Source organism: Podarcis pityusensis, assembly GCF_964106645.2.
Source record: "Podarcis pityusensis genome assembly, chromosome: 14".
NCBI classification, from domain to species: Eukaryota; Metazoa; Chordata; class Lepidosauria; order Squamata; family Lacertidae; genus Podarcis; species Podarcis pityusensis.
The window spans coordinates 38,659,124-38,679,164 of record NC_138039.1 but is presented as its reverse complement, the minus strand read 5'-3'; the positions used below and the strand labels follow the sequence as shown (position 1 = coordinate 38,679,164).

Genomic DNA, 20,041 nt, shown 5'->3' with positions numbered 1-20,041 from the left:
TGATTCTAAGCAGGTTGTGTGGGGGAGCCCTTAATCTGTACACAAAACCGTATTCCTAAAGAAATGAATTTGCTGGCTCCAGACACTAATCTTCTTCTATAGCAAAGGCTTGAGGGACAGTAGCCTCCATCTTTGCCCCATCTTTTTGTGCCTGCCAAACAGCCGTGATAATATTTTATTCTCTTGTTAATTATACTGTTTTAAATGTGCATTTTATATTTGACTTCACATAGCAATGGTTTTTTTTAAAAATGTTTAAGATTTTTTTGTTAACTTTGTTTGTGTTAAATATGTATTCTGTAGTTGACCTTTGCAAGGTTTTATTTTGAAATCTTTAAGATAATATTTTAGTTTTCTGTTAATTATGTTGCTTTGACTATATACTCTATATTTGACTTCCTTCAGATATGTTTGATTCTGGATTGTTTTATTGATGCTTTAATATGCTGTAAACCACTTTGAGATTTTTCTTAAAAATATAAAGCGGTATGGAAATGAAATAAATAATAATAAAATAATAATCATCATCATCATCTCCATTCAACCAAACCCCAGATGACTCTTCACCAAGCCAATGTCTTATTGTGTTGTATCAGGTTGGACCATCGTATAGATTCATATGGTTCCTTTAGTTAAATTAACAGTGGCAACTCTCTGTTCCTCTCTTTAAGTTCCCCTGTTTCATATTTGTTTATCCGCTGCCATTTGGAACTGAAAGTGACCTACATGAGGTTCCTGTCCAGGCACTGAGCAGACCTGGGCCTGCTTAGATTCAGAAAGGTAGTTCTTGTGTGTTTCTACAGACTATGCCAGAGTGTAAATTTCTGGTTTCCTCCATCAATTCTGTTTGCTAGAAATGACTAACCAATGACTTCCTGAAATGTTAGGCATCTCTTCTCCCCACCCCCGTTTTGCGATATTTCATTTCACATATCATTGAATAGTAAATCATCCAGGCAAGACAGTAGGGATTTGTCAAGGAAGTCTTGAAGATTTCAGAGTACAAAGTACTTTTTTGTTATGTGAGAAGAATAAGCATCAGCAGTCAAGTTATTCCAAAAGATCCACGTGGCACAGCCTGGCGGAAACTGACTCCTTCCCTGGAAAGTGCAAAATTGTGTTATCGTCACAGAACCTTGCTTGATTCGCTTGTCGACAAAAATGCTCTTTGTCTGCCTGTGCTTTATCTGAAATTTTGCTGTGTAACTGTCCCAGAAGCTAACTGCATTTAACACAAGAGAGAACCAGGCACCATACTGGTTTCAGGAGTGTAAGAAAGGCCCTTTTGACACATGGTCCTAAATGCATGGAAACCCCTTTTCTGAATGTGGCTTGATCTTGGTCACATGGAATTGACGCTCTTCTCCTGATGGGGTGTGCAGATTCTGTTGTTTTGAATCATGAAATTGAATTATGGGAGCTGTGATCTGGCAGCATCTAGATCAGCCTTTCTCAACCTTGGGTCCCCAGATGCAGCTGGACTCTAACTCCCATCATCCCAACTAGCAAGACCAGTGGTCAGGGATGATGGGAGTTGTAGTCCAGTAACACCCGGGGGGTGTCCCAAGGTTTAGAAAGGTTACTCTCGATACTACCAGATCACAGCTTTCACAATTCTTTAAATAATAATAATAATAATAATAATAATAATAATAATAATAATAATAATTTATTATTTATGCCCCGCCCATCTGGCTGAGTTTCCCCAGCCACTCTGGGCGGCTCCCAATCAAGTGTTAAAAACAGTACAGCATTCAATATTAAAAACTTCCCTAAACAGGGCTGCCTTCAGATGTCTTTTAAAGATAGGATAGCTGCTTATTTCCTTCACATCTGAAGGGAGAGTGTTCCACAGGGTGGGCGCCACTACCGAGAAGGCCCTCTGTCTGGTTACCTTTAACGATCCTGGCTAGTGGTGATGGGAATTGGAGCCCCACAATATTGGGGGGGGGGCATAAGCTCTGATTTTTATCTAGGCCTGTAGTAAACTTGCTTACTGCTGGCAAGCAAAAGATGGGGTTAGTCTACTGAGGCCTCTGGACTATGTATCAGTGGTGCTGTGGGAAAATATCTCAACAACCGAAAGGCAGCAAGGTCACAGAGACACAAAACAAATCACTTGCTACAACAGAAGGGAGAGCGCCTAGTGCATCAAATAAGATTTCATGCCAGCTTTTTGCCCTGAAAGCAAGAGAGTAACAACACATCATTCTGCATCTGTCTCCTCCCCCCTTTATTATCTAATTCCCAGACAAATGCTGGGCATCATTTTTCTCCCTTGTGATGTTCTGCTAGAGTTCCTTGTGTGGTGGCGTCATTTTCTATTTTCCATTTTCAAGGTAGGGGAATTTCTAAACAAACATAACCCAGACTCCTTGTTTAGTAGAATGCCACAATGGCAGGTCAATAAACACCCTCTAACAGGAGCAAGGCTCTTTTTATAGCTTGGCAGTGAAGTAGGGAAGCGTCGTAAAAGAGACAAGGCAAAGCAAACCCAAAAAAAGGAGAAGTGTTGGAGGTTGCGAGCATTTGGTTATAATGGGCTGTAGGGCCAGGCCGATATATTTTGGCACCTGAGGTGAACCACAAAATGGCTCTTTCCTCCTGCCAGGGAACAAGGGCTGAGCAAAGATCTGCATCGGGAACTAGAGTGCATAGCTGTCAACTGTCCCTTATTTGGCGGGAAAGTCCCTTATCCCAGCGCTGTGTCCTGCTGCTGTCCCTTATAGATGATGTTCCTTAAATTTCCCGGGTTTCAAAGCTCCTCTCCCTCCCTCCCTGCCGGCCAGGGAGGAGGGAGGCTCTAACTGTGTTGCTTGGCTGCTTTGCTCACCCAATAAGGAGCCTAAGAATGACTGGGGGGGTGGAGCTTGCATGCCTTGTGCGCGTTGCCTGGGGACTCATCTTTGCTCAGCGCTTCCCAGCAGAGAGGTGACGGTGGTTTTCCTTGTTGCATCCCCTTTGCCGGGTTGCTGCGCTGTGGGAACCACTTGAGGCTTCGTTTGGCTGCTGGCAGGGCTTTCTGCCTTTGGCTCAGGAGCTGGTTGACTAAAATCCCTTATTTTGGCTGCTGATCCCTTATTTTCGAGGCTGCTGGTCCCTTATTTTCAAATCTGTAAGTTGACAGCTATGCTAGAGTGGGAGGAGACCAGCAGTGCCTCCTATTTGCTAAGAGGCCACTGTGGAGGTGGCTGTGCTGGTCCCGGGGGTAAGGTACCGTGAGTGTAGCAGAGTCCACACGAAGAGGGGTGAGGTCCGATGCAGAGAGCCGGGCGGGGAACAGGAACGCTGGAACAGAAGGCCGAGCAGGGAACAGGAGTACCGGATAGTCAGGAACAGGAAGCCGAGCAGGGATCAGGAACACAGGAAGGTCCAAAGCCAACAACGACGTTGCTCCCGCAACCTGGGGCCGGGCTGACTGGGCTTTTATCCTCTTCTAAGGCCAGGGGCGGTCCCGGTCCCCAGGAGCCCCGCCTCCTCTGGCCTTAAGGCGAGCACTCCTCCTGGGGGCAACCAGTTCCCTTCGCCTCTCTGCCCTAAGCCTCTGCAGATCAGGAGAGGCCGAAGGGTTACTGGGCCCTGGAGGAGGCTCACCTGTGGCCACTGAGTCATCAAGCCCCTCTGGGGCCAGAAGGGCTTCACCTGGGGCCAGCTCCTGATGCACTGCCACAGGTGCAGGCTCTTCAGCATCTAGGCCTTGCCCCAGTTCAGCCGGCCCTGGAGGCGGGGACTCCTGTGGAGGCGGGGACTCCTGTGCAGGCTGGGATTCCTCTGTTTCATCCTCCGAATCGGAATCCCAGGCCATCACAGTGGCATGGGGTGTGCCAAGGATGCGGCAGATCCAGCCTCCAAGCAGCTGATGATGCCACATGAAGCAGAAGGAACAGGCGACGCATTCCTTGGAATATGGATAGGCAAACTAAGGGCCGAGGGCTGGATCCGGTCCAGTTGCCTTCTAAATCTGGCCCGCGGACGGTCTGGGAATCAGCGTGATTTTACATGAGTAGAATGTGCCCTTTTATTTAAAATGCATCTCTGGTTATTTTGGGGGCCTGCCTGGTGTTTTTACATGGGTAGAATGTGTGCTTTTATTTAAAATGATCTCTAGGTTATTTGTGGGGCATAGGAATTCATTCATTCCCCCCCTCCCCCAAAAAAATATATAGTCCGGTCTCTCACAGGGTCTGAAAAAGTTTGCTGATCCCTGCTTGGAGACTTGAACTGCTGCCCTGTGGATCCCGCCGCCTGAGGCGCTTAATAATAATAAAATAAAAATAAAATAATTTTATTGTTTATACCTCGCCCACCTGGCTGGGTTTCCCCAACTACTCTGGGCAGCTTCCAGCAAAATATATGTATATTAAAAAATGTCAGACATTAAAAACTTCCCTAAACAGGGCTGCCTTCAGGCGTTTTCTAGAAGTTGTGTAATTCTTTATCTCCCTGACATGTGATGGGAGGGCGTTCCACAAGGAGGGTGCCACTGCAGAGAAGGCCCTCTGCCTGGTTCCCTGTAACTTTACATCTCTCGGTGAGAGTGAAGTGTAGGTGGGTTTCCACGAGGCAAGACGCAGTAATAATAGCAAGAACCTTTATTGAACCACATAACTGGGAAATGGGGGCAAAGCAACTGCTTATATAGATTCCTGAAAGCCTGGGCCGCTCCCACTCCCAACGTGATTGGCTGTCTAAACTTCCAAGCTGCGAATTACAACTCAGAGTTCAAGGGCCAATGGCAGAGGCCCAAATCCTGAAATGTTCTGTGATTGGACATCTTGTATCGAATCATAACACAGGAGCTCAGAATCCTTAGTCCAGACTCAAGCTCAGGCAAACACAGACCACTGAATACATAACAGAGGGAACTGCCAGAAGACCTTGGAAGTGGACCTCAGTGTCCAAGCTGAATGATGGAGGTGGAGACACTCCTTCAGGTATACTGGACCAAGGCTGTTTAGGGCTTTAAAGGTCAACACAAACACTTTGAATTGTGCTCGGAAACATACTGGGAGGCAGTGAAGATTCTTTGGGACTGGTGTTATGTGGTCTCAGTGGCCGCTCCCAGTCACCAGTCTAGCTGCTGCATTCTGGATTAGTTGTAGTTTCCGGGTCACCTTCAAAGGTTGCCCCACGTAGAGCGCGTTGCAGTAGTCCAAGCGGGAGATAAGCACAGCATGCACCACTCTAGCAAGACAGTCCACGGGCAGGTAGGATCTCAGCCTGCGTACCTGATGGAGCTGGTAGACAGCTGCTCTGGACACAGAATTGACCTGCGCCTTCATGGACAGCTGGGAGTCCAAAATGACTCCCAAAATAAATACAGAAATGATAAAGAAGATGTTAAAATGATAAGAGAATAACAACATTTGATATAAAGAACCTAATATGAAGATATAATAAAACAAGCAGGGGAAATTATTATGTTAAAAACCAGAAGAGTAAGTTGAGGGAAGTTGAGGTGGGAGGAGGGGGGAAGTTGGGGAATTGTATTCTTTTTATGTTATATGAAATGTTAATACTATGTAAAAAATGTGAAACTTAATAAAAATTATTTAAAAAACACACACAAAATGACTCCCAGGCTCCACATCTGGTCCTTCAGGGGCACAGTTACCCTATTCAGGACCAGGGAGTCCTCCACACCTGCCCGCCTCCTGTCCCCCCAAAACAGTACTTCTGTCTTGTCAGGATTATTATTTTATATAAATTTTTATTAGTTTTTTAACATACCATTTTCAACAATAATTAAACATACTTTTACAACTTATTCAATTTTTTTTTTACTTCCATCAGTCCTGTCCTGTCTGAAAAATTTCCAATCTAATCTCTTAGTATGCATTTCTTATTTTCCCCATTACATTTCCAACTTATAACCAATATCTCTATCTTTTTCTACTTTGCAACACTTTGTATATTTCTCCTTACAAAACTTCTTGTAGTCCTACTAGCGTAATTTGTTGATTACAGTTGCTCTTCAAATAATTCATATACCTCTTCCAATCTTCTCTGGTCCTGCAGGTTTTGAATCCTTCCTGTCATTTTGTCCAATTCTGCATAGTCCATTAATTTTACTGTCTTGTCAGGATTCAACCTCAGTCTGTTAGCCACCATCCATCCTCCAACCGCCTCCAGACACACACAGGACCTTCACCGCCTTCACTGGTTCCGATTTAAAGGAGAGGTAGAGCTGGGTATCATCTGCATACTGATGAACACCCAGCCCAAACCCCCTGATGATCTCTCCCAGTGGCTTCATGTAGGTGTTACAAAGCATGGTGGAGAGGATGGAGCCCGGAGTCATTTGCATCCAAAGAAGTGCCAAGCAACTCTTTGCATGAGCTGAACAACTTCCAGTTGTGCATGTTAACGGAAAAATCTGAGGGCTCCCTTGGACAAAAACAAAGACACCAACCAGGATAACTTGGAGCAAAACAGCAGCCTGTAGGCTTGGCCTTTATTGAATACTGTCGCGACAGGACTCCCACCCGCAACAAGATGAAGCAAAATGGAAGCCCAGAACAAAAGAAGACCCCAACTTTTATTAGTTACTAATTCCCCAAACTACAGCCCTAAGACTACATCACAACTACATCACAAAAAGGAGGGGTTGAGGGAGGAGTTGTGGTGGTAACCTGAGTGTCCTGTCACCTGGCTGGTCCCTCCTTTCTTCCTCCCCATGAGTACTTTCCAGGTGACAAAGGGGAGCTTGCAGTTTCCTGCCCCCAGAGGGAAGAGCTGATCCTTGTCCTTTGTTCCAGTCCGTGCTGAATCCACTCCCATATGCAAGTTCTTTGTGATCTTGATGGTCTTCTGTCTAGGACCATCAGGGTTGGCATAGCAACTAGGCAGGGCTCCTGTGTATGTGCTGGTATGCTCAAGGGATTATGGCTGGCCTGTATCAAACCTTCCCATTTTTTAGTCCTTCCTTCATGGAGTAAAATAAAAGTGGAACAGTGCAGATCCGATGTATGGTTGAATCTATGAATTTATAACAGAAGCGTAGCGTATGTAGTGTGTGAGTGTGTGAAGTTTGTACAAACTGAGTGATTGGGGGGGGGAGGTTTCCTGCGACATGCAATAGGACTTTCTTGCCTTCTTTGCAGAAGTATAATTTAGCAGTAAAGTGCTCCTTGTCTGCTGTGGCCAGCAGTCTTGAGACATTGAGCAGGACCATAATATCACTTTCTGCTGGATCCTTTTCAGCTGGAGACTCCAGGAATTGAACACAGAACACCCTATGTGGAAAAGTACATGCTCTACCAACGAGCAACAGATCTTCTTTTCTTTTGCACAGATTGCCTCTTGGAGCTTTAACCAACCTGCTGCCCGCTAGATGCTTTTGAACTACAAAACCCATCAGCCCTGGCCTGGCTGGGACTAATAGGAGTTGCATCCCCAAGCATGTGGACAGTGCCAGGGTGGTGCAGGCTGGGCTCCTGGAGGAACAAACCACAGAACGCATTCCTGCGGACGGCTAATGTCAATGGTTCTTTTGTTACCCATATCACATGCTTTATAACACACACACAAACAGTTCGAAATTGTATCTTCTGAAAAAGAAGCTTGCCTCTTTTTTGAGAATCTCAACAGTGTAGCAGATTAAGTGCTCAGGAATGCCTTGTTTTGCTTAGATTGTGAGCTGTTGGTCCCCTTATCACTTGGCCGGCACTGTGGAAGTGATCAGCCAGAAACTGGCTCGGTGCATCTCCCAGCTGAGGTTTCTTGCCTTGAAGTACCGTATTTTTCGCTCTATAAGACGCACCAGACCCTAAGACGCACCTAGTTTTTGGAGGAGGAAAACAAGAAAAATAATATTATGAATCTCAGAAGCCAGAACAACAAGAGGGATCACTGCGCAGTGAAAGCAGCAATCCCTCTTGCTGTTCTGGCTTCTGGGATAGCTGCGAAGCCTGCATTTGCTCCATAAGACGCACACACATTTCCCCTTACTTTTTAGGAGGGAAAAGGTGAGTCTTATAGAGCAAAAAATACGGTATATCTTTAAGACACCCTTTTGGCTTCTGGGTGGAGCAGAGCTGCCACCCGGAGGCAGTAAAACGGGAGAAGAATGTCATGTTACTGCAGCTGTGAGCGCTTGCTCTAATTGATGCCTTTGGCTCTGTAATCAGACTGTGTTGTGAAGCTCCTTCCAGTAATTTCTGTATGGTGTGGATAGACTAGAGCCGCGAGTGTGGTGGGTGGAATAAATCAGATGATCAAGGGCATGTGTTAGCCCTAAGCACCTCCCTCCACTTGATCTAGTCTTTTATGCCAGGGGGTGAGGAATTCTACTTTAACTACACATTGGGTGTAAATGGATCATCCAGTCACGCCTGGTACTGAGATACAGCCAAATTACCGTATTTTTCTGTCTATAAGGTACCCCCGTGTATAAGACACTCCCTATTTTTGGGGACTCAGATTTAAGAAAATGGGGAGAGGTGGCCCAGAGTATAAGACACCTCCTAATTTTTGACATTATTTTTTTAGGGGGAAAACCTAGTCTTATACATGGGAAAATATGGTACATGAATCAAAGCACATCCTTTGAAATGTGCACTTATCTGTATTTCCCAATGCTGTTCCCCAGCCAAGTAATACGTATATAAATGCATATACTACTAAGGTATAGTGTGCATTAAAATGCATGCATTAGTGAAAATAATTTACAGAAATGCGGTTAGCTCATTTGGTTAGAGCATGGTGGGGATAACGCCAAGGTCACGGGTTTGATACCTATACGGGTGCAGGTAAATTGGTCCTATGCTAGAGCATGATATTCTTAACCCCGGGGTCGTGGGTTCGAGCCCCACATTGGGCAAAAGATTCCTGCATTGCAGGGGGTTGGACTAGATGATCCATGGGGTCTCTTCTTCTTTTTTTCCCAAAAATTTTTATTCATTTTGTAACACAAATAAACAATACAAACAGAAATACAAACATTACAAACAAATTCTTGTCTTATCCTTATTTTTTCTAAACATTGTTAAGTGAGCTTCCCCAAGTCCCCCCTATCTGATTTTCATCTTTAGCAGTTTCATATATCATAATTTTAAACCATTTTTTATCACATTTACATGGGGTCCCTTCTAACACTGTGATTGCATCATTCTTCCACTCTATCATTATATTAGGGGGAATTGCTCTGGAATGATGTGTATATTAGACAAAGTTGCGTGCAACCAAGAGAAGTAAGCACTAAAAAGTTAATTGATTTTCAAGACAGGTTAAAAAAAAAAGGTTGGAAACTGAAAATTGGAGGGGGGGGGGGATGAGAAAATGAAATTTATAGGTTTTCCCATTCCTAGTGGCTACCAGCCATGATAGCTTTCTCCATTATGAGAAGTGGCATACCTGTGGATACCAGTCACCTGGGAACAGCAGCAGACAGAGCAGTTGCCCTCCTGCCCTTGTGGGCTTCGCATAGGCATAGACTAACTGACAGATGGGCCTCTGCTCTGACCCACCGCACTCTCCAATATCTAAAGGGGACTCTTGATTTTGACAGGATTTGTGTGGGGTCTCCTACATTTTTTCTAGCCTTATGTGCAACTTTTGTTTCATGCTATATAAGCGCTTTTCTTTTTTTTCTGCAGCTATTCAGTGAAAAAATCAGCGGAGTGGAAGGAACAAAACTCGATGAAGATTTCCATGAGATGGAACGGGTAAGACAAGCCTAAGCAAATGCTTAAAGATTGTTGCTAATCACATGCCCTTGGTTCCAGATGATAAAGTAAGGTTTCTCTACCTTCCTTCCTTTCCAGTCTAGAGTCTACACTCCCAACATGGCTGTACCGCATGAGTATTCAGATCACGTGAACCTGTTCTAGGTCCAATTTATATTTTTATGTATGAGTTAGATGTGTATGTTGTTGTTTTTCCTTCAGGTTGCTCAGGGTGACAAAAGTGGATCTTTATAATTTTTCCCTCATAACAAGGTAGGATGAAATAGATAATTGACTTGAGTGTAGATCCTCGCTCGTGAATTAGTGCTATTCACTTCCATTGCACCATATCAGTATAGTAAAATAAACTTGCCATGTTATAAGGAAAATAACTACGGAGTGTGGGGTGAGATTATAGAAAGAAGCAAATATTGTTTACCTGAAATGAAAGCCTACCATTCGAACAGCTAGGCATTCTTACCAGCTCTACTATTGGACGCAGGTGGCACTAAACCACTGAGTCTCTTGGGCTTGCCGATCAGAAGGTCGGTGGTTTGAATCCCCATGACGGAATGAGTCCCTGACGCACTGTCCCAGCTCCTGCTAACCTAGCTGTTTGATAGCATGCCAGTGCAAGTAGATAAATAGGTACCACTGTGGCGGGAAGGTAAGCGGTGTTTCCGTGTGCTCTGGCTTCCGTCACAGTGTCCTGTTGCGCCAGAAGTGGTTTAGTCATGCTGGCCACATGACCCGGAAAGCTGTCTGTGGACAAACGCCGGCTCCCTTGGCCTGAAAGCGAGATGAGCACCACTACTCCATAGTCACCTTTGACTGGATTTAACTGTCCAGGGGTCCTTTATTTTTACCTTTACTACTGGACAGAATACATAAATGTCCATCTTGCCATGATCTCATTTTGTTACCCGCTTGTCCCAGTTTTACTTTGTTCTGAGATGTGGAACCTGTGACCCTCCTGACATTGCTGGACTACAACTCCCACCTTCCTAGACAATTGGCCTTGATGGTTGGGACTGATGGGAGTTGTCTTCCAACAGCATCTGGAAGGCCAGATGTTCTCCATCTCTGACTTAGTTGACCGGGTGCCTTCTCTGGTTATTTCCACAGAACGCGCAGGCTTTTATGGTGCATCTGAACGGAGTGATAACAGGCATTTCGATGAAATTTTCCTTAAAAGCCTTGATATGTTTGTCTTGCAGAAGATTGACATCACCAACAAAGCTGTGGCAGAACTCCTGTCAAAGTCCACTGAATATCTGCAACCTAATCCAGGTAAATAGAGATGATTCCAATAGCCTCTTCCAGATGTTTCACTGCAAATCCAGGTCATCAGATCTGCTCCAAGCACGCCTTGCTTGGCTTCTGGGCACAACAACCTATTATGGCTGGATGCTTTTGTACCATGAAATTTCTGATCCTTCTACCTGCCAGTAGCTCCTCTATAAGGGAAATCCTGTTCAGTTCTGTTTTGTTCTGTCACTTCAGTGCAGACACACCGTGCAATTTTTCTTCTTCTGGTTCCATCCATTGGATGGGGATGGTGCTAGTCCATCTTACCTCCATGGCTGCTCTTTCGTACTCCCAGCATCCAAACACTGGATGTCATTCTTCCATCAGGAGTTATACAGGTCATAATCAACACACTCTGGTCTGCTATGGCAAGAGCCTGTATGCAAGCGGATGGCAGAGTTTGAAGGTTCTACAACAAAAGAATCCAATGCAACAGCTGATTCTTGTAGTGCAGTCTATTGCATAACAATCTTTAGCTATGTACTGCCGTAACTCAGAAGTCGAACAGAATCCGTTCCGGAAGTCCGTTTGACTTCCGAAACATTTGACTTTCAAAGTGTGGCTTCTAATTGGCTGCAGGAAGCTCCTGCAGCCAATCGGAAGCCCCGTCAGACGTTCGGCTTCCAAAAGAACGTTCGAGAAACGGAACACTCCCTTCCGGTTTTCACTCGTTCGGGAGCTGAAACGTTTGACTCCCAAGGCATTCGGGAGCCTTGTAGTTGTGTTTTCCCTTATGAAACAATGTTCTACCAGTGCAGCAAATATATTACTAAATGACTTTTTAACTTAATAATTCAGGTAGGTAGCCATGTCAGTCTGACGTAGTCGAAATAAAAATAATAAAAATAGAAATTTGTCCAGTAGCATCTTATACAGCAACTAAGTTTGTTCTGGTATAAGCTATCTGAAGAAGTGTGCATGCATATGAAAGCTTATACCAGAACAAACATAGTTGGTCTATAAGGTGCGACTGGACAATTATTTATTATTTTTATTTTAACTTAACATTATTATTATTATTATTATTATTATTATTATTATTATTATTTATATACCTCCCTATACCTGGAGGTCTCAGGGTGGTTCACAGAACAAAATAAAAATAAAAAACCGCAAAATATATAATCAAAATGAAAACAGCAACCCAATAGCACCCCCCCCCAAAAAGAAAGAATCACATTTTATAAGGGCATAGGATGTCAATCAAATCAACCCAAGGCCTGGTTAAAAGGGAAAGTTTTTGCCTGGTGCCTAAAAGTGTATAATGAAGGTGCCAGGTGAACTTACCTGGGAAGAGCATTCCACAGATGGGGAGCCACTGCAGAGAAGGCCCCGTTCTCGTGTTGCCACCCTCTGGACCTCTAAAGGAGGAGGCACAATACAATGTATACAGTACTTAGAGTCCAGTGCATGTAGATCTGGGTCAATATAATCAGCTGGAATCCTGAGGGGGGGGGCTGCCAAGGCCCCTGTCACCCCAGCAGAACTCATACCGTTTAGTCTTCCTTTGGCTAATGTTATGAATCCCCACATTTTAGCAAATGTGTAGCTGCTACTGTGATGTTAGTGTTAATGTTCAAATGCTGGTGTTCTGTGCTGGGGTGAGGGAGCTGTGGCCCTCCAAATGTCGATGGACTACAACTCCCATCGTCCATTCCCATTGGTCAAGCTGGTTGGGGTTGATAGGACTTGGAGTCCAGCAACATCCCCATCCCTATTTTATGCTGTTTTAATCATTTGGGATTTTGTGTTTGTAAATTGCCTTGTGACAGAAAACGCCCTGAAAGATAGGATAAACATCTATAAAACGCCACGCAAAGTAATTGTCATGTAGAAAGTCTGAGAAATTACATGGTGTTGAAGTAGACTCAATAGCTTTATTTTTGAAGACTTTTTTCCATTGACACTTCTCTTTAAAATAGTTTGGGGGTGAATTTATTTATTTATTGTCTGCACAGTCGGAACTGGTGCAGTTTTGCACTCTGGCCTTTTTTGTGAATTAAAGATACAGTCATGTGAAAGTCAAGGTTATGTTCGCAAGAACCGTGCTTCCGTTTTGTCAAGAGTTTTCCACACGAAATTGCTGTTTTCAGAATGAACAGCCACGGAATCGTTATAAACATTGCCTGTTTGTGACATTACCCTGTAAAAACCGATCTAGAAACTCCCCTCTAGATCGGAAATCTGTACCATTCTTGACATATACCAATATCTTTGTGAATATGTAATATCTCTGTGAAATGAGACGTAGTATGCACTGAGAAATGAAGGATTTCTTTCTCATTGGTTCCAGCACACACTGCTTATCTGTCCACCCAGATACTTTTCTTTTCTTTTCTTTTCTTTTCTTTTCTTTTCTTTTCTTTTCTTTTCTTTTCTTTTCTTTTCTTTTCCATAACTGACCAAGTGCATTTTCAGAGGAAGCTGGGGGGGGGGCAGGATTACTCATCAGCTGAACTTTTACTATCGCAGTTTGAGAACAAATAACATTCATAGCAGGGTCTGTTAAAACCTCTTTTTGCTACAGATGGTTTGCTGGGAAAGGTCTGCTTTGGTGAACAGAGCTTTATCCTACATATTTGGCCCACACGAAAACACCCACTGACCTCAATGAAATTTGGAATAATAAGAATACTTAGCATTGGAGTGGGGCTGTAACTATCCCCGGGATGTATAGTCAGGGCTGTCTTAAGCATATCTGGCGCCGTGGTGCAAAGATCCTTCTGGCACCGCCACCGCCCGTTTCCCAGAGTTGTTGACCTTTTCCCAAGCCTCTGTGGGGATCGCTCTCCTCCCGTGGGGGCTTGGGATGCAAGCTGCACGCCTGCCAGCCATATGGTTGATGGGGCATAGCTGGGAAAGGGGAGGTGGCTGGCAAAGCCACACAGCTCACCCACTCACTGGGGCGCCCCTGAGAGGCCAGCGCCCTGGCGCAACGCGCCAGTAAGCCCAATAGGAAAGATGGCTCTGTGTATAGTTAAAAGGTTTGGGTAGCAGATGGTGGGAGAGAGATCTCCGAGAACCACTGCCTGTTAACCAATACTAGAATAATATAAGCCAGCCCCCTCTGCTCCTTATGTTGCACTTCCCCTAGGTAATTCTTAGAGAAGAAAATTTCCATGTAAATCTCAGCTTTTAGAACCATGGCTTTGTACTCTCCTGCTCTTGATCCCCAGAACCTGGCATTAAGAGGCATAATATTCCTATAAAAGAGGACAGCGTTGTTGCCCTAGTAACAATATTCTTATAACGTAAGGTAGTATTATTTCAAGAGGTGTAGTGGTTCAGGACTAAAGACTCATTACTATTTCTGCAGCAGGGTCCCAGCTTTCAGCTGGGGGTGGTGTTTATTGGGTTATTATTTATATTTTGATTACGTACTTGGTTTTATTTTTTGATTTTATCCTGTGAACCATCCTGAGACCTGCGCGTATAGGGCAGTATATAAGTTCAAATGTTAACAATGAAATAATAACAATAATTTAATAATAATAATTCCTGAGCCACCCAATCAGCATGAAAGGAGAGGGTTGTTGTTGTTGTTTTCTACCGAGAAGTCATTTCATCCTTTGATTGAATCCAATCAGAGTGAAAAGAGGGGAGTCAGCCAATAACAGGGACTGGTCAGAGCAGCAATGGTGGAGGCCGCCTCCGCAGCCTGACCCTTCCAGAGAAGAAGAAGACAGAATTACAGCAGGGGTTTGAGGGAGGTCACAGCTCAGAGGAAGATGGGGGGAAAGTTGGGAAATAATGGGAGAGGAGGAGGAGGCAGGGCCAGAGCAGCAGCTGGCTGACACGTTATCGCTAGAAAGCATTCCAGACCCACCATCTCCCAGAACCTGGCGAGCCTTAAAAGTAGGAGAGCAAAGAGCTCAGAAGCAAAGGGCCCTCAGTGCCACCCGTAGAAGAGATGACGAATGAAGAAGTGGGAGAGAAGGGGAGTGGAGATTGACTCAGAATAATGCTGCATTCCCAAGCCTCTCTCTGTAAATTTTGAATAAAAAGCAGATGGTAAGGACTTTTCCTTGTCTTATCTGTTCCTGGCAACCTGCCGTGGGGGTTGGTTCCTCTGCCGCCTGACAGCCACTGAGGACTGGCTCCTAGGGTCGCTTTGGATAAGGTGCATGGGAAGAGCACTGAAGAGTTGTTCTGCATGTTCCAAAGCTAAACGTTTTGGAACACTGGAAACACAAGGTGCTCCCGTTTCAAGAGAATGGTGTGCAAGTTCTGTTACGTCCAGTGGAATGTCAAGGAAAACACACCTTAATCACTCCAAATCATTTGCTCCTGTACATGCACATAAAATAGTCGAACTAGCTGAAAAGCAGCACGTGGCAATTGGCATTGTTCATTTCAATGCACATCCCATTACAGTCATATCTCATGTTATGTTTGCTTCATGTTACATCTTTTCAGGTTGCAACCCGGAAGTACCGGAAAGGGTTACTTCTGGGTTTCACCGCTCGCACATGCGCACAAGCACTAAATTGCTCTTCATGCATGCACATAAGCACCAAATCACACCACACACCTGTGCAGATATGGCGCTTCAGGTTGAAGGCTTTTCAGGTTGCAAACGGGCCTCCGGAACGGATCCCGTATCGCTGTACAATCTTAGAAGGTGGTGTGGCTGTGGCTATCATGAAGGAACCCTGCACTTCTGAATTTGCCACGACACTTCAGACGGTTTACCCCAATATGTGGGGATAATAAGCACATATGTCTTTCTTCAAACGGATATTAGGGTATTCCTTTTATGCCTCACCAATGTCTCTGAGGTTTTTTTGTTTTTGTTTTTAAGCCTACAGAGCTAAGCTGGGAATGCTGAATACCGTGTCCAAGATACGAGGGCAAGTGAAAGCCACAGGGTACCCTCAGACAGAAGGGCTGCTTGGAGAGTGTATGCTTCGATATGGGAGAGAACTCGGAGAAGACTCCGCATTTGGTGAGCATCTGCAGCTATGTGGCTTCTGTGGCCTGTGCATGTGGCATGTGGTTGTGGTGGGGAAGACAGGCCCTGCCCCATGGAGCTTACAGTGGAGGAGGTAATAGAGGGAGGAGAGGCAAGGCTGAGACAGAATGAACGTGAGAGAGTACAGCTCACAGAGGCAGATACATTTCATGTATTTGCCATACTAAAGACGGTCCTCTAAAAGTACAAAATCTTTGACTGGCAGAAGACATTGACAGGCAGCCTGACTCCCTCCTTTGGCAATCTTCACAGAACTTTAGCTTAATGGTTGCCATCAATTTGATTTTAATTAATTTTTATAATGAAATGTTTTTAGAATGTTGCACTATTTTATTGTTGTTAGCCATCCTGAGCCCGGCTTCGGCTGGGGAGGGCGGGATATAAATCATTTTTTTTATTATTATTAGGCCTGTGAGGTGGTTTTCTCCACACCACACCCACCTATTTTTCTAGAGAAAGAGGTGCCGGAACTCACCATGTTCAGTGGCAGAGGAACCCTCTCCGGCACCTGGGGCAGCGCAGCCCGTATGGACTGTGCATGGGCGGCTTCCCGCATGTGCGCACTTTGTAAGGAATGCCGCACATGTGCAGTCTGTATGGGCTGCCGCTTGCACAGCGACGCTCGGACGAAGTGCACATGTGCAGCAACCCACACAAGCAGCATTCCATACGGACTGCTCACGCGCAGCAGCCCATACGGTCGCTGTGTGAGAGGGAGCCTGTACGGACAGTGCGTGAGAGCGGTGGGCCGCTGTACAGCTGGGGGGAGGTAGGGGCCATCTTGTCACCCCTCTCAGAGTGGCACCCGGGGTGTACTGCCCCCTCCGCCCCCTTCCTCCTCCCCTGACCATGTTCTCTTATAATGGCAATGGTGCCCACCTGAGAGGTGCCAGAACTGAGTTCTGCTGAGGGCTGAAAAAAAGCCCTGCCTATGGCTTTCTGAAAACAGAAGGTGGCCCCACCCCCAAAAAAGGTAAGTGGGGGGCTTGGATTGTGAGCTGTTCCTGCCTACAACACGAGGGCAGGGGAAAATACAGGGGATTGGAAAGCTGTTCATATTTATGAGAACGGAAGGTGACAATGGAGCATATGGTTTTAATACCTAGGTTGTTGGGTTTTTGCCCTCTTCTACAGCACATATGGTACTCATTTGATTTAATGAGTGTTGCTTTTTCTCTACAAGGCACTGCCCTAATCGATTCGGGGGAGAGCATGAAGCTGATGGGCGAAGTGAAAGACTCTCTGGACATCAACGTCAAGCAAAACTTCATCGATCCTCTTCAGTTGTTGCAAGACAAGGATTTAAAAGAGATTGGGGTGAGTTTATTTCTGGCTTGCGTGTTTTGCCTTTTCAAATGTGCCAGGAGGTGTGGCGCATCAGTCCCTTGAGAAATTTCACAAAGTGTCTCCGAACTTTTACCGTGAGCATCTCTAATTCTGCTGTAGCTCTATTTGGTTTGGAGCAATGGGAACATCTTCCCTCTCTGAGCCTTAGCAGGGCTTCTCTGTCCACAGCAGCTAATCATCCCTGTTCTCCCCCTCCCAACCATTGTAAAATATTAGCAATCTCTTCACCCCTCTCTTCGCACAAGCAAGTAAACAAACCAGGAAGTATTCCGATAGCTATCATTTCCTGGTTTGGGTAAAATGGGAAACCATGGTTAGCAACTTTGGGGAAAGCTAGGTTATTAGCAGCTAATTTCCCCTAAAGGCTCATTTACACTTCCACTTTCCTTGCTGCTTTCCCCCAGGAAAGCCCACTGTTTACTGCTGAATGGGAGCAGATGTCAATCGGGTTTTCTCCGGGTTCAAGTTTTCTTCGATTCAGCACTAAAGAGCAAGTTTTCCAGGGGAAAGGCAAAACTGCTTGGATTCATGCTTTCTAGACATGGGATAAGGAAAAGTGTGAATGAGCCCTGTTTCTCCTCCTCCCACCCATTGAGAAAATTAGCTGCTGAAGGAGAGATAAAATAGCTGTGGAGAAACCTGATAGAACCAGGGTTTGCTTTTCTCCCTGCTAAGCCTCTCCAGTTTCCTCTGTTCCTCTTTGTAACTGATGGCGGTTGGCATCCAACACCATCTAGAGGACCACAGCTCTCCCCCCCCCCCACTTTTCATATTCAAATGCAACCATGGTTTAGCATTATGTCTCTCGTGTTAACCATGGTTTGTCATTATCTCTCTTGTGTTAACTACCACACTGCAGTCAGAATAATAATAAAAAATTCAGAACTTGACTGAAAGCCAGGATGCAAAGTGAAACCATATTTTGGCAGTCTCTTGCTTCTCATTCGGGGAGTCTAAAGGTCCCCCCCACACACACACATTGAGTGAAGTGTCCTGCATGAAAGGATTTATTGCTGTGTAGTATTCGGAGTGTTCACAGATGCTGGGTTTCTTTGGTTGAGGTGTGTTTGTTTTTTGGCTGACATCCCACGTGACTTTCCCTAAGTGCATAAATCAACATAATATCGTCTTTAACCGAAACATGCTTGCAAAACGTCATTTGGGGCTCCTTGCCATTTGAATTCTTAGCAATTGGATATCTTTTTGTTTGGCTTTTTGTTTTGAACACAGCACCACCTGAAGAAACTAGAAGGCCGGCGTTTAGATTACGATTACAAAAAGAAGCGTCTAGGGAAGATACCAGATGAGGAGGTTAAGCAAGCTGTGGAAAAGTTCGAAGAATCCAAAGAACTGGCAGAGAGGAGCATGTTCAACTTTTTAGAAAATGATGTAAGACCCTCTTGCTGATTTTAAGGTCTTTGAGAGTGCAAGGACTGATTTGGTGTGTTTGTGTGCATTCCATGTGGTTGCAGTGCCCTAACTACTAGTGTGTGTGTGTGTGTGTGTACACAATTAAAGTAGGACGCGGGTGGCGCTGTGGTTTAACCACTGAGCCTCTTGGACTTGCTGATAGGAAGGTTGATGGTTCGAATCCCCACAACGGGGTGAGCTCCCATTGCTCTGCCCAGCTCCTGCCAGCCTAGCAGTTCAAAAGCACACCAGTGCAAGTAGATAAATAGGTACCACTGCGGTGGGAAAGTAAACAGCGTTTTTGTGTGCTCTGGCTTCTGTCATGGTGTCCCATTGTGCCAGAAGCAGTTTAGCCCTGCTGGCCGCATGACCCAGACAGCTGTCTGTGGTCAAATGCCTGCTCCCTCGGCCTGAAAGCGAGATGAGCACCACAACCTCATTGTCAGCTTTGACTGGACTTAACCGTCCAGGGATCATTTAACTTTACCTTTACCTTTTACAATCAAGGTTTTTAAGCCATACAGTCACAAACTCTATACAAAAGAGATGTGTAAACAGTGGCGCAAAAGCGGGCGTGTATTATCTTGATCTTGATGTTTACAATCCCAGAACACATAATGAAAAACAACCATAGTACCAGATTCATTTAGTGCTCTGCTATAATACATTCTCCTGATCCTTTACTGTTATAGAGAAGATTTCGTTTATAGTTTGTTTGTTTGGTATATTTGTATCCTGCCTTTACTCCTAGAGGAGCCCAAGGGCGGCAAATGTCAAAATCTTAAACCAACATATTATAAGCATTTAAAAACAATTTTAAACATCAAAAAAACAACAGTTAATAACATTTTATCAAACCATTTGGTTGCCATTAGATATGAGGTTTATTGTATTAATGTTCCTGGTTATAATGCTAGCTGGCACTTCTGTCCTGATTTCTGGCATTCCTTTTACACTACATTACCTGTTGTGTTATGGCACCGTGGCTTTTTGATTCATATACCACCATGTGAAGCTAAATTTCAAATAGTAGGAAAAAAACAGTATGCCAGGATACCTCTCCATATTTTGTTGTGTAAAATTGCAACATAGAACTCCCGTGATTTTCCCAGTTAACGGAGCTGAAATTGGGTTTTGTTTTCTGGATACAATTAACACAGAAATGAATGCTAAGCTTTTGCTGGATTTCCAGAATTGGCTTTTACATTGTGTGAAAGAGCACATAAAATGCAAACAATTAACAGATAAGGAAACAACAGGAAAATACAATAAAGTGAATGCAGCCAATGTCTACTCAAAAGTAAGCCCTGTTGAATTCAAGTGTGTGTAGGACTGGAGC

General features: G+C 44.7%; 1 protein-coding gene across 2 annotated transcripts in view; it reads left to right on the top strand.

The window, feature by feature from the left end:
- Positions 1-20,041, top strand: part of SH3GL3 (SH3 domain containing GRB2 like 3, endophilin A3) — a 50,104-nt gene that overhangs the window by 16,559 nt on the left and 13,504 nt on the right. The window contains exons 2-7 of one of the 2 annotated variants that reach the window (XM_080980492.1): positions 9,597-9,665; positions 9,765-9,830; positions 10,883-10,955; positions 15,775-15,918; positions 17,129-17,262; positions 18,523-18,681. In XM_080980492.1, the coding sequence (XP_080836618.1) occupies positions 15,795-15,918; positions 17,129-17,262; positions 18,523-18,681 (417 nt within the window). In that variant the 5' untranslated portion in view covers positions 9,597-9,665; positions 9,765-9,830; positions 10,883-10,955; positions 15,775-15,794. The remainder of the gene's footprint in view (positions 1-9,596; positions 9,666-9,764; positions 9,831-10,882; positions 10,956-15,774; positions 15,919-17,128; positions 17,263-18,522; positions 18,682-20,041) is intronic. The other variant, XM_080980491.1, reaches the window with a different exon arrangement.